We start from the raw sequence: 13957 nt of genomic DNA on the forward strand, positions 1-13957 counted from the left end.
ATTCCATTGGCTTATACGCTGGACACAGTCCGTTGGACGTACTGTTAACGGATAATACGCTGGCCACAGGACTGTTAACGAATAATACGCTGGCCACAGTCCGTTGGACGACTGTTAACGGATAATACGCTGGACACAGTCAGTTGGACGTACTGTTAACGGATAATACGCTGGACACAGTCCGTTGGACGGACTGTTAACGGATAATACGCTGGCCACAGTCCGTTGGATGGACTGTTAACGGATAATACGCTGGACACAGTCCGTTGGACGTACTGTTAACGGATAATACGCTGGCCACAGTCAGTTGGACGTACTAGGGGTGGGTACCGGTACAGAAAATTCAGGTCCAGGTCCGGTTCAGGTCCAGATGATCAGGTCCAGGTCCGGACCTGAACCTGGACCTGATGCACTATGACTCATACTAATGGTCCACTTCACTACAAAGAAGTCTGTTTGGTGGAGTATTAGACTTGCACTGGCGTTTTAAAACCCTACAACGCTACCTGCACCTGTACGATTGGCTTTAAAACATGGTAGAAATTACTATAAACTCTACTCTACTTCACTCTTGTTATTTTCTTCCACCTGCAAGCGCCAAAACGTGTGAATGCCTGTTAAAATAATCTGTTAATGTTCTAATCGGTCCAACATCCGGTCCACCTAATTTTTTCAGGTCCGGTTTTTCTGGACCGGTCCAATAAGAAAAACCGGTTTGTTAACGGATAATACGCTGGACACAGTCCGTTGGACGTACTGTTAACGGATAATACGCTGGCCACAGTCCGTTGGACGTACTGTTAACGGATAATACGCTGGCCACAGTCCGTTGGACGTACTGTTAACGGATAATACGCTGGCCACAGTCCGTTGGACGTACTGTTAACGGATAATACGCTGGCCACAGTCCGTTGGACGTACTGTTAACGGATAATACGCTGGCCACAGTCCGTTGGACGTACTGTTAACGGATAATACGCTGGCCACAGTCAGTTGGACGTACTATTAACGGATAATACGCTGGACACAGTCCGTTGGACGGACTGTTAACAGATAATACGCTGGCGACAGACCGTTGGACGGACTGTTAACGTATAATACGCTGGCCACAGTCCGTTGGACGTACTGTTAACGGATAATACGCTGGCCACAGTCAGTTTGACGTACTGTTAACGGATAATGCGCTGGACACAGTCCGTTGGACGGACTGTTAACGGATAATGCGCTGGACACAGTCCGTTGGACGGACTGTTAACGGATAATGCGCTGGACACATTGTATTATTGGAAATATTCCTTGAAGATTTGGTCGCCACGTTGTCGTGTAGTTACAAGCAAGTGAATATTAATTTTGGCAGGTTAAGATATAATTAATGCCATTTTGATAGGATTCTTTTTGCCTTTTTTTTGGTATTTTGTACGCGTACGATTCGCATTGGATTTTTATGTTGATTATGTTTCTTTATCTTTTTCATCTTTAAAACACTCTTAGCTTGGCTAAAGAATATGGAATTTTCTAAGCTCAAGGGTTACAACATTCCATATGTATTCATTAGCTCTGGGTGTCTATGTACATGTGATGTAGGCGTCTATCGTTTTGAACCTTCTTGGCAAACAAATTGTCCGTGACACGCCAGAGGAATATTTTGTCCTTGATTAAAGTCTGTGGTCTTCTATCATGGAGTAGACTATATAGAGTCTGCCAATGATGAATTGAATAATTATGTGGGGCCAGAGATCAATCAAGCGCACTTTGTTCTGAAGACATTGTGTTTGTGGATGCGGCTGGTTATAGTGTAAATCCTATCTAATCCTCTTCGCTCTCCTTGTTGGAGCATAAGGCACTGACGAACTTCCTCCAGTCCTTCCTATCTTAGGCCATCCATCTAACTTCATGCCAGGTCTTACGTGCTGCCTTCATCTTCCTCTTCTACCATCCTTCTCCAGGTCCCTAGAGGCCTGCCTCTGTTTCGCTTCCCTTGAGGAGTCCATTTTAGAGCTGCATAATGGTGTCTGTTCTTATGCATACGGAAAATGTGTGTCCCGTCTTTTTCCGGCGTCTTCGTTTTTATCTCCTCCGCGATGTTAGGATAGTACCCATTAGTGTAGATATAAGATTTTGTTTATGACGCCTCGATTGAAATCAGTTTCCAACGTTGTAGTGGCTACCCACCCGTTTTGAGATTAATAAATAAATAAGATATATTTATATCAATTACTGAAATTCCTTCCTTTCTTGCATTATGTTTATGACGTCTCGGTTTTCTTGGGATCTATTGTATGTTGTCCACTGGTGTCTTAACTGTAGCAGATGTAACACGTTTTGTTTTACATGTATGGTGGACCCCCCTTGGAAATCGACTTTCAAAAGCTGTAGTGGCTACCCACCCGTTTTGAGATTAATAAATAAATAAGATATATTTATATCAATTACTGAAATTCCTTGCTTTCTTGCATTTTCCATTCCAACATATGCCAACAAAATGTGCTGCTGGTAATTTTAGCAATTTAACCTCCAGCCTACTAAGGTAGCCGCTTGGCACCAAATTGTATACGTTTTGGGTTAAGCAGCAAAGACAGGATTTCAAACACAGGAGGTTGTGTTCAGTATGATATGGTCCATTGAGCAAAGGAGGCCTCTCTTGGTAGTTTATTGGCTGTTTTTACACTTGATCCCTACGCGACCACTGAGCTATTTTGGGGCACGCCGGGGCAATGGATTTTTTTTAATTCACAGTTAAAATCAGCCAGAGACTCGGTGACAAATAGATGCCCGTGAAAACACCGAGAGGTATCTTTTCCCCGTATCCAGCAGTCCATCGGGAAAATCTGTGGCTTCAGAACCCGCCCAGGACTGCACCCCTTGCGAACACAGATGCAAATGAAAGAGGACCATGGCATTACAATGGTTAACCTCGCCGTGGTTCACTTCATTCACTGACTTTGTACCGACTTTATATTGGCTACAGTCATGCCTTCATGTACCAGAGTTACCAACCTAGCATTGATGTGTTCAAAAATTCGTACTTTCCCAGAACTATCGTAGAGTGAAATTTGTTATCACCAAGCATAATAGGGGCATCTTCTCTGGATAGTTTTAAAGAACGCTTGCAGATAGTTGGGTAAAAGTTCGTCGGGTCGTTCAGTGTAATATAACCAGCTGCTGTCGCACCACGTGCCTGCGAAGCTGGAGTGTTACACCGAATGAAGGTTATACCGGCTATGTAGACGCATAAAACGTATACAGATAGATACAGACATGTACACAGCGTGAATCAACAGTGAGAATGTTAAACGAAGAAATGCGCAGTTGAGTCACAAACCTCCAGTCTGGTCTCCAAGTCCCGGCACCTCGCCCTGAGCCCAATCATGTCCTGAAACAACAAAACACGACATACAAAAGAAGTATTGTAAAAGGCGAAATGTTCGCGGTGGTTTATGTTCGCGTATTTCAATTCTCCGCAAACTAAAACCACCGCGAACATTGTGCTCGCCAACCAAGTCGCATCAGCAATGAAGTTAAGGGAGTCCTAATATAAATTCCACAAGAGGGTGTTGTTTTCTGTAAAATATGAATTCTACTTCACATTATACGATAGAATAGCCACTAGTCTCGTGTACATCAAAAGCATTCAATATTGTGCTAAACTCCCAAAGTACTCTTTAATTCAATTAAGTAAGCTCAGCCTATGGCTGAATACAATGTGTCCGACATAGCCTGACAAAAGTTCGGTTTCAAAACCAATTTGAGGGGCGATGTTGTTTTGTTTTTTCTTGTTTGATGTCTTGTGAACAATTCGCCGTCTTGGTGTGCACATCGCCCCTTATTTATGCCCAAAACATTTACGATGAAGGAAGTGTCTATACGTATAGGAAATGCATGGTTAGGGTCTGCATGGGTTTAGCGAAATTTACAAGCGCACCTCATTGATACCTAATCTGTTGGAAAAAAAACACCGCCTTCTGGAGTTCAGAACCCCTTTAAGAACACCCTCGAATGCTTCACTTTCTACCTGCCACGAAACTAAATTCCCGCAAGCATTTCCCCTGTTACAGCTCTCTTCCGGGAAAACCAGATCAAACCGTCTAAGCCTCTTCCTGGAAAGTAGGTTTAACAACAAATATGGACTATCTACAGAGGATCATGTCTCGGATGAAATGCGCCTACGTGCACCAGTAATAACTAATAGGGATAAACGAAGATCCTTCTGGAGCCAGAGAAGAATGACATCCAGTGGAGCAAATAAAATTTTAGTACGTCCAAAGCATCTACGGTAACAGGCATTACGAAAGAAGGCAGCCAGCCAGGCAAAGGAAGACATTCTTAGATCAAAAAATAGATGCTTACATAAGATCAAAGATGCCGTCTGGCGTCAGTGAAGGTCGTCTGAACACAACATTTACAGCTAGAACTTAGACCATGTCAATTTGATTATATGGATGACATCTCTGGGAATCCCAAAACTGATGCGTTCGTGCGAATAAAAAAGTTTGGCCCCATAAAAGTTGCATTCATTATGAAATCTAAGTGGTCTGGAAGGCTGAACAAATGACTAACACAGAGTATTGAATACTGAACAATAGCATCATTTTGTTTTCGCAGTCTTCTTTTTATACATTGGAATTGACGTTGACATTAGTGTATGTTTCCCAATATATTTTTCTTTTCATATTCGGCAAATATTTACTCCTTTTGCATCTACTTTGTACGATTCAAAGCATGGTGGAAAACTTATTTTTTTTGGAAACGGCCGAAAATTGATGCGCGCGCGGATGGCATCCATATAATCAAATCAACATGGCCTCAACTCCAAAAAGGAGTGTTACGTTCCAATTTTAGAATGATTTTAGGAAGTAAAATGTATGCTACCTGTCTTCTACAGTTAAAGATAAAGTACCCACTAAGCCAGTGCGTATTAGTATCCAACAATCTCAGCCCTTGGTGGAATATGTGTCAGACTAAACCTGATAATTTAGGTACAAAAAGTAATATCAGAGGGGCGATAAGGAATACTCGTCTTGTTACATGTTCTCTGATATCTTAGCAACGGTAGCCTGTAGAATTAGTAGAAATAGTAGAATTCATGATGAGCTTATCACTCTGCAATTATGCTGCGTATGTTTGTATCTATAGCTAAAGCTAAGGGCACAATCCGCCGTACGTGCAAATACGTGCTGTGTACGTGCCAAACCATGGGCAATCTTTTGGGATACGTAAGTGAAAAGTATCGCCTCCGTACGAACTCGTAGGGAATCCGACGGACACGCGCCGTAGAACTTTACTTGCAGGCAACACTTTGTTTGCCATCGGGCTGCGGATGCGCCCCCCGTACGTGCCAGTAAGGGCGACACGCCTGCCCTGTACAGCCTGAACGTTTTCAGAAATACGTGGCGGACGTGGCCTCCCAAAAAAAAACGTACGGATAAAATGCATGTACGGCGGGTTGTGCCCTTAGCTTTAGGCATACGTCACATTTCCAAACCGTGACCCGGCCAGATGCTTTCGATCGGGAACGAAATGCATGATATAAAAGGCACCAAACTACACAAGACGTAAATAGAGTAGTCGTGGGCATTATTTGTTTATATTCTTACGTAAACATCTCTATTTTCGTCTCCACAAACACCCCGGCCGGGCCCCGGTTTGGAAATGTGACGTTAGTCCAGTCTACAAAACGTATTCTACACAACGTATGTATTCCTTGATATCTATTTCAAAATAATACCCCCTTCTGGAGTTTATTGTTCCTTCAACTCAATACCTCATCCTCCTACGCAGGAACATCCAGCAGCCAAACTGCCTGTCTGGATGTGCCCTGCTCTTTCATCCGTCACTCTTAGTTCCTGACCGCCCTGCCTGTAAATATTAATGAGGTTACCCTTATACATGCGAGACAGCTTTTGAAAACTGGCTGACAGCTTGTTGGGGGGGGGGGGGGTCCACAGGAACTAAGAGTGACGGTTAAAAGAGGGGTACATCCAGACAGGCAGCTTGGCAGTTGGATGTCCCTGCGTAGGAGGGTGAATACCATTGCAACGACACCTTTTTGCAAAACGAAAAAAAAGTTCCCTTTTTCGCTATACAATTATGTATCAATTTCAGAAAGGCAACATTTTCCAGAAAATGCAGAATGTTGCCTTAAGTCCCAGTAGTTTGCCTTTGTCAAGCTACCCACACACAATACTATACCATTAGGCTCGCCCCTGAGGCGTTGCCAAAAAAAATGACATGATTAGTGCAACTTTATTCATTCACTGAATTACTTCGATAATAAAGACGTGTGGTAAAACGTTCCATCATAAACGAAGTTCTTAATCATTTTTGACAAATCAATTTCCTCTTGAAAATTTTTATATAGATTTAATATGCCCATTTGATGGAAATTTGATGCTAAATTATTACATGGTTGCTTCCATTGAACTGTTATGAGAGAAGAAGATAAAGAAGAAAATATAAAAAGGCACCGGCAAAAGAAAACAAGGTTTCTCTAATCATGTTATTCACTGCTACACCCGAAGTACTTCGAACTGCGCATGCGTAGAATAGAAAACACTGTCTCACTTCAAACAGCGTAATTACACAAAACAGCTTTACTCTGGGATGTCAAAAAAGCTAATCTACTGAAGGTTTTTGAGTGCCCAAGGTGTAATATAGTGGTGACCTTGCTCGAAGTCAACCATATTGCTTAGACACGCAATAACAGGAACAGGTTTTACATAGCAGGAACTGACAGATCGAATCACAGTACGGCTTTTGGTTCAGCTACATTGTAAAGTGAATATAGTGAGATACAAATACAACATGTGAATATGTGTTCTAGGTAAGTTGTAACTAGGTAATGCGATGTTGATTTGATTATATGGATGACATCCGCACGCGCAACAATTTCGCCCGTTTCCAAAGAAATCTCGACCCTATGTACTGTGAACTGTACAAATCAAAGAAGCTACAAAGTTGGTATATATATATGTCGTAAATAAAGCGCAGAAAAATATTGGAAAACGGATACTTACTTCTTAGAATGCCAACGCCAATTTTCATGTCGAAGAAGATGTGAAAATATACTAATGTATTACTTTATTGTTCGGAATACCATGCATAGTCATTTGTTCAACCTTAAATATTGTAATCAAGGTAACCTGTTTTTTGACAAACTTTTCACCTTTAGCACGCTCGCATCACTTCTAAAAGACACTACAACGCACGATTTGGGTAACCAGGCGACAAAAAAATCATACATTTCTGTAGCGGTAGACAAAAAAAATCTGAAACCAAACACGGCGGTCGGTTGCTAGGGTATTCTTTCCCGTTTCTATGCGAGTTCGACAGAGTATCGGGTTACAAGAGGCCTACTGTTTGCTAACCGTAAAATATTTCAAAATAAACAAGATGTTATGACAAGGAAAATGTATTCAAAATAAGATTGAATTCGCTATTTTAGATAGTTTTTATCTTCCCGTTTGAATTGAGATAGTTGTTTTGTTTCGATTTTGCTTCCAAAGACGATTATTTTCTGTTTCAAGGAAGGCCTTCAATTTGACCATACTCTTGATAAGATGGGCCGCAAGTGCCATGGGAAATTCTCGATTTTTATATTTTTCGTTATCTGAGAGGCAAATAAAACTTTCTGTTTTTGGGATTTTTTAATTTTTAATTTTAAGTAAAGTTACAGTCAAAAATATGCGTAAAAATGGCATTTTTCGCACTTAATTACTAATAATTCAAAATCTAAGGCATTTTTAAAAAATCCCAAAAACACAAATCTCGGGAAAACCGTTGCGGTCATTTTGAGCCGTCAATGAGTTATGTTGGACTCTTCTTGGTGGAGATCTTAAACGATGTTTGCACACATGTCATGCCGCACGGAGAGCGGGAGGGTGTAATTGATACCGGTGTAAACAACACTTATGATATTCAAGGTCACCAACAAAAACGCCAGTAGCTTCGTTACATATTATAGGTCCCAAACAAAGTGAAAGCATAGATGTACTGTCCGGAAAATTGTTTATATTGGTTAAAAACTATATTTTTCGCCTGATTCAAGTTAGTTGGGGGTAAAATGCCAGAAAGCACGGTTTTACCTGCAATGACCGCAGATGACCTCAATAGAACACGGGTTCGGTTCGAATTACGTCAGATGGAACATCATGGAAGAAGGTTCGAATTCGGCTAGACATGGGAGGTTTTGAGCCCGTATTTGACCACCGTGAAAACTATCGAGGAAACCTATGATCTGCGTCTTATTTGAGGGTCTATTCGGTCAAGCATAATTCCGAACCGAAACCTGAAACGACCTCACCACTGTAAAACTTCCCAGAAAAAGGGCGTTGTCTCTCTGATGGAATTTGCGAGTCTAAGCTGTCCAAATAACCTGGTTCAACTGAAATCACCTTCTAATAAAGATATAAAGGGCACAGAGCTCACAGTAAGATGGGAAACTGAGTTGTTAGGAAATACACAAGATAATAGACATTACTGTAGCGATAGGCAAAAAATCTGGGGCCAAACACATAAAGACTTATTCGGTCAAATGTAATTCGGAAACTGAAACGACCTCACCACTGTAAAACTTCCAGGAAAAAAAGGCGTTGCCTCTCTGATGGAATTTGCAAATGTAAGCTGTCCACATAACCTGGTTTAACTCAAATCACCTTCAAATAAAGATATGAAAGACACAGATCTCACAGTAAGATGAAAAACTGAGTTGTTAGGAAAAACACAAGAATAGACATTGCTACAGCGATAGCCAAAAAATCTGGGGCCAAACCCATAGAGACTTATTTTAAGGACTATTCGGTGAAACGTACTTCCGAACCGAAACCTGAAACGACCTCACCACTGTAAAACTTCCAGGAAAAAAGACGTTGCCTCTCTGATGGAATTTGCAAATGTAAGCTGTCCACATAACCTGGTTTAACTTAAATCACCTTCAAATAATGATATGAAAGACACAGATCTCACAGTAAGATGAGAAACTGAGTAGTTAGGAAAAACACAAGAATAGACATTGCTACAGCGATAGCCAAAACATCTGGGGCCAAACCCATAGAGACTTATTTTAGGGACTGTTCGGTTAAATGTAATTCCGAACCGAAACCTGAAACGTCTCTCTGATGGAATTTGCAAATGTACGCTGTCCACATAACCTGGTTTAACTTAAATCACCTTCAAATAATGATATGAAAGACACAGATCTCACAGTAAGATGAGAAACTGAGTAGTTAGGAAAAACACAAGAATAGACATTGCTGTAGCGATAGGCAAAAAATCTGGGGCCAAACACATAAAGACTTATTCGGTCGAATGTAATTCGGAAACTGAAACGACATCACCACTGTAAAATTTCCAAGAAAAAAGGCTTTGTCTCTCTGATGGAATTTGCGAGTCTAAGCTGTCCACATAACCTGGTTTAACTCAAATCACCTTCTAATACAGATATGAAGGACCCAGAGATGAGATACCGAGGGGTTAGGATGGTATCTGACATCCCATCTGCACCCAGGAAATTGAAACTGTTGACAACGGCTTATTTTAGACCATTTAGCTGTTAGGATAAGAAACCTTGGCCTGTTCATTTTGTTTGACCTCACCGCATACATGTTCATGAGGTTCTCACAAAGCTACTTACTTTCTTACACAGCATCACCGCTATTTCTGCTTAAGCCATGTTGATTTGATTATATGGATGACATCCTCTGGAAACCCCAAAATTGATGCGAGCTTGCGAATACAAAAAAAGTCTGGCCAAAAAATAAGTTGCCTTCATTCTGAAATCCTAGTGGTCAGGAAGGTTGAAATGACTAAACACACTAAACACAGGGTATGCCGAACAATAGAGCATTCGTTTTAGATAGTACTTTCACATCGTCTTCTTTGACTTTGGAGTTGACCTTGCTATTGGTATTCTATGACTTTATTAAATTGTCATAAATTGCAACAAAACAATGACGGAAAACACATACTTAGTATAAGTACGTTTTCCGATATTTTTGTTGAAATCTACGACATATGTTTGCTCATTTTGCTACTGCTTTGCACAAGTTACAGAATGGTTTTATTCTTTATTTAACGACCGAAAATTGTTGCGCGAACGATGTTCCAGAATTGCACAAGGTACAATGTATGGCAAACAATAAAAAAAAATACTACTAGCTATATGGACAATAGCAATACTACGAGGCTACATACAGAATAACAAAATAATATCGGTAACAGCAGAGTCAAGTATGAGTGATCGGGTCTCGCATTTGGAATAAAAGAAAAATCCATTGACCTACGTAGGCGGATATATGAGTTGAACATGATCATAGCAGTATATGGAAAACATCGTTCTGTGTACCAGTAAGAGAGATGTGTGTTTTGGTTGTAATAGTCTTGAACAATACGTCGATGAAGGTTAGACATCCAGGCAATAAGATACGCCAAAAAACATTTATTCAAGCGACTGGATATGATTAACCGTTGACTGTTTTCAAAAGCATTTCCAGTTGCTCGAGTCACTTCTTTTTGGAATATTTTTTAACAATGTTTTTCTCTCTTTACTGTAGGTAAGACAGGTCATAACAAAATATAATAATTCATCTTCGGTGAAGGACTCAGAGATTACAGGAAGATCAGGGGCTGCGAGGATAGGAAGTTATCTGACAGCCCAGCTGCTCTCAGGAAATTGAAAAACTGTTGACAAGAGTTTACTTTAGCACCGTATGAATACTAGAAACTCAAACTATATCTGTTAAATGTGAAACAAACAGATATAGAGACTCACCTGTTCCATACCTGACAAGGTTACTTAACGATGATATGTGATGCAGATGCTTATATACTTGAGAATTCTATAAGCTTTTATATGATCTGTATTGACGGATCTGTTTTGACTGATCTGTATATAATGTATTTTGCAATTTCCCTTATTGAGATATATTTTGTCAACAGTTGTCATATAGTTGGTGCTTTCCCGAATATTTCAATTGTTTCTATCCATGTTTCTAGGAATTTGTAAAATTTTAATGTGTATTCAGATTTTAATGGAATTATGCCAGTAACTAAGTGTAAGTAATACGTAATTCAGCCACCCCGGCTGCGATGTATTTACAAATAAACCGTTCATCATCATCATCACCGTTCAACCATCAGGAGAGTCGACCTGGGCCTTCTCATTCTGTTTGGCTTCACTGCATACATGGTTTTCTCACGCATCACTGTTATTTCTGTTTATTAATTTCGAGGAGGAGCTCATATTAATAATTTTCTTTCTACAGAGTTTCTTTCAGGTAAGACAACTTGTCTTACCATGTCTCCGATTGGACATCTAAAATTGTATTCACTCATAGTTAGGGTATGAAAGATCAGTCTTTTCCAGATCACTTCAGTGTCACTGACGAAGAATAGTGGATTCTATCCGAAACGTCTGACCGTTTCCAAAACCATATCCAGTTGCTTGAGTAACTACTTTTTGGCGTATCCTATTACCTGGATGTCTAACCTACATCGACGTACGGTAGGATGTTATAAGTGAGTGGAAAGATGGCCACACACGTTAGACTTGCCGACATATAACAGGACGTACATGTAGAAGTGAGAGGTGGTCAAGGTTAAGGTATTAGGCTTGTTTTCAAAATTACATGTATGTTTTTGTCATATGCCGATTTCTGTTTGTTCTTTGTTTCCATTTTTTTTCTTTCAGAGTATTGTCTTTTTAGACTTAGGTCCCAATTTCACCGGTGCCCATCAGGGATGTAGCCCCGTTCGGGCCCAGAAACTACACATTTGTCCCTGTGGAAAAACACCAACAAGATAGAGGCCGTTCAGAGAAGAGCAGCAAGATTCGTACTTAACAGGTTCCACAACACATCTAGTGTGAGCAGTATGTTGAGTACACTAGGCTGGCAGTCACTGAAACAACGCAGGAAAACAGCACGTTTGGGTACACTATTCAAAGTCCATCACGGGCTAGTCCAGTGTCCAGTCATCAGCAGCAAACTAGTACCGCCCCCAATACGACAACGCCGCAAGCATAACTGCCAGTTCAAGCAAATCACCACTACAACACTATACAGAGACGGGTCATTCTTGCCAAAGAACAATATTAATCAAGGATTGGAATAGTTAACCAGCAGTGACAGTCAGGGCCGCCACAGTAGACACATTTGTGTCTCGGGCCTCTGTTTTATAACAGCCTACCTAGACAACTGACGGATTCAAGGGTATCGACCATGGACTGTTAATGGACGAACGCGTATTGGATTACGTCTACAAGTGCGAGCGTCACCACCCCCCAAACATGCCAGTATAATCTTTATCAAGATTGTGGGCATCAACGGGAAGAATAAGAAGGATACCGGGGATACCCCTCGGTATACCCCACGGGTAGGTCACGGCGTCTATTTGGTACCGGGTCCCGGGCTTATTTTACCTTGGACTTAAAAAATCCAACCGCGTGCACTGTAGGAGTCACGTCCGACATTGCCGATTAAAAGCAGCCAATGAACTTGAACAGCAGGGGTCCTTTTATAATTGAGACCTAAGCCTTAGGTATCTTCTCTGTGTAGTTTTAAAGAACGCTTGCAGATAGATATGCAGAAGTTAGGTGTCACGGGTCATTCGGTGTAATATAACAAAGTAAGTCACAAAGTATTATCCCAACTTCCCCACATTGACAGACGAACAGAAAGACACTTTTCTCCTGAAACCACAAATTTTAGAAAATGTGGGGCTTTTCGTCTCCCTCTGCTTCCAAAAAAGAAGTCAAACCCAACCTGTTTAGAAGTAGCCAACACTAGTATTATATTAGAATATTGTTCATGACTGTCCATTGTCACTATGTGTATAACATGTACTTGCAATTAGCCCTCGGGCACGAACTTGCAAATAAACTTCTATTATAACTAGCTGCTGCCGCGCCGTGTGCCCGTGAAGCTGGTGTGTTACGTCGAACGGCGGTTATACCGGCTATATAGATATAGATAGATAGATAGATAGATGGATAGATATATAGATAGGCAGAGTCACTTAAGATGTCATGACATTTTGTGTGAAGGCCTTAGACTGAAGGGGAAACGATCGCATCTCAAAATAAGACCTGGTTACAACTCCGAACGTATGACGTACACTTTACAGATTCGTCGTAGGCTGTCGTACGAAGTTGATGTCGTAGAATTTTGTAGCACACTGTTATACCCCCCTCACATTAGGCGCGATTCGATCGGACGAATAGTCTGCGAGCTCTAAATTACGAGGAGGCATGACCCTGATGCCGACGAAGAAATGGCAGAGTTCCCCATGCCCTACGACATGTAGCCTTTGAATATCATTGGGTTGACTAAATCCACATCTGTCTGTTGAAGATAAGTCTACAAAAAGGATCAGCACTGAGTTCACAACAAAGCTTTATTTTGTACCATTTTTATGACGGCACATTTAATTTTGCACAGGGTTGCTGCCTACAACAAACAACCTGTACTTGTACAGTATTCAAAGCTTACCTTATACTTTCCATGGGAATAATCCCAACTTGCTGAGCAGAAATTAAGATATCTTTGACAATTTCTGACTGCTCTCCTAAACTACCAAACAACTTTATGTCAATAGATTTTCAAAAAAAGAACAGTTGCTACTTAAACTCAAGAGTTACTTGATTCATTTCATGTTAGGGAACTGCATTGGATGTACAGGGCTGGGGTCATGGGTATACATATTAAGTTACCCATGGTAAAACTATGGCTAACACCTACATAAACATTTCATCCACAACAGTTATGTAGACTTCATTACAAGTCTAGCGCAGTTGAAATCAAATTTATCTATGTTGCACGGACATATTGGTCACATGTCAATTATCCCAAAGACTTGCTATATAGTCTGTTTCACACGGGCACACATAACTGGACAATTTGGCTTAGCACCAAAAATAAACCTCAGTACTTAAAGGTTTACATTACATGAAATGTATGTTTACCAT

The 13957-nt window shown here is 40.8% G+C and overlaps 1 protein-coding gene across 1 annotated transcript in view; it reads right to left on the reverse strand.

The window, feature by feature from the left end:
- The window catches only part of LOC118428390, a 17795-nt gene that overhangs the window by 3276 nt on the left and 562 nt on the right, over positions 1-13957 (reverse strand). The window contains exon 2 of the mRNA XM_035838432.1: positions 3323-3373. Coding sequence (XP_035694325.1) covers positions 3323-3373 — 51 coding nt within the window. The remainder of the gene's footprint in view (positions 1-3322; positions 3374-13957) is intronic.

Source organism: Branchiostoma floridae, chromosome 13, assembly GCF_000003815.2.
Source record: "Branchiostoma floridae strain S238N-H82 chromosome 13, Bfl_VNyyK, whole genome shotgun sequence".
Classification (NCBI taxonomy): domain Eukaryota; kingdom Metazoa; phylum Chordata; class Leptocardii; order Amphioxiformes; family Branchiostomatidae; genus Branchiostoma; species Branchiostoma floridae.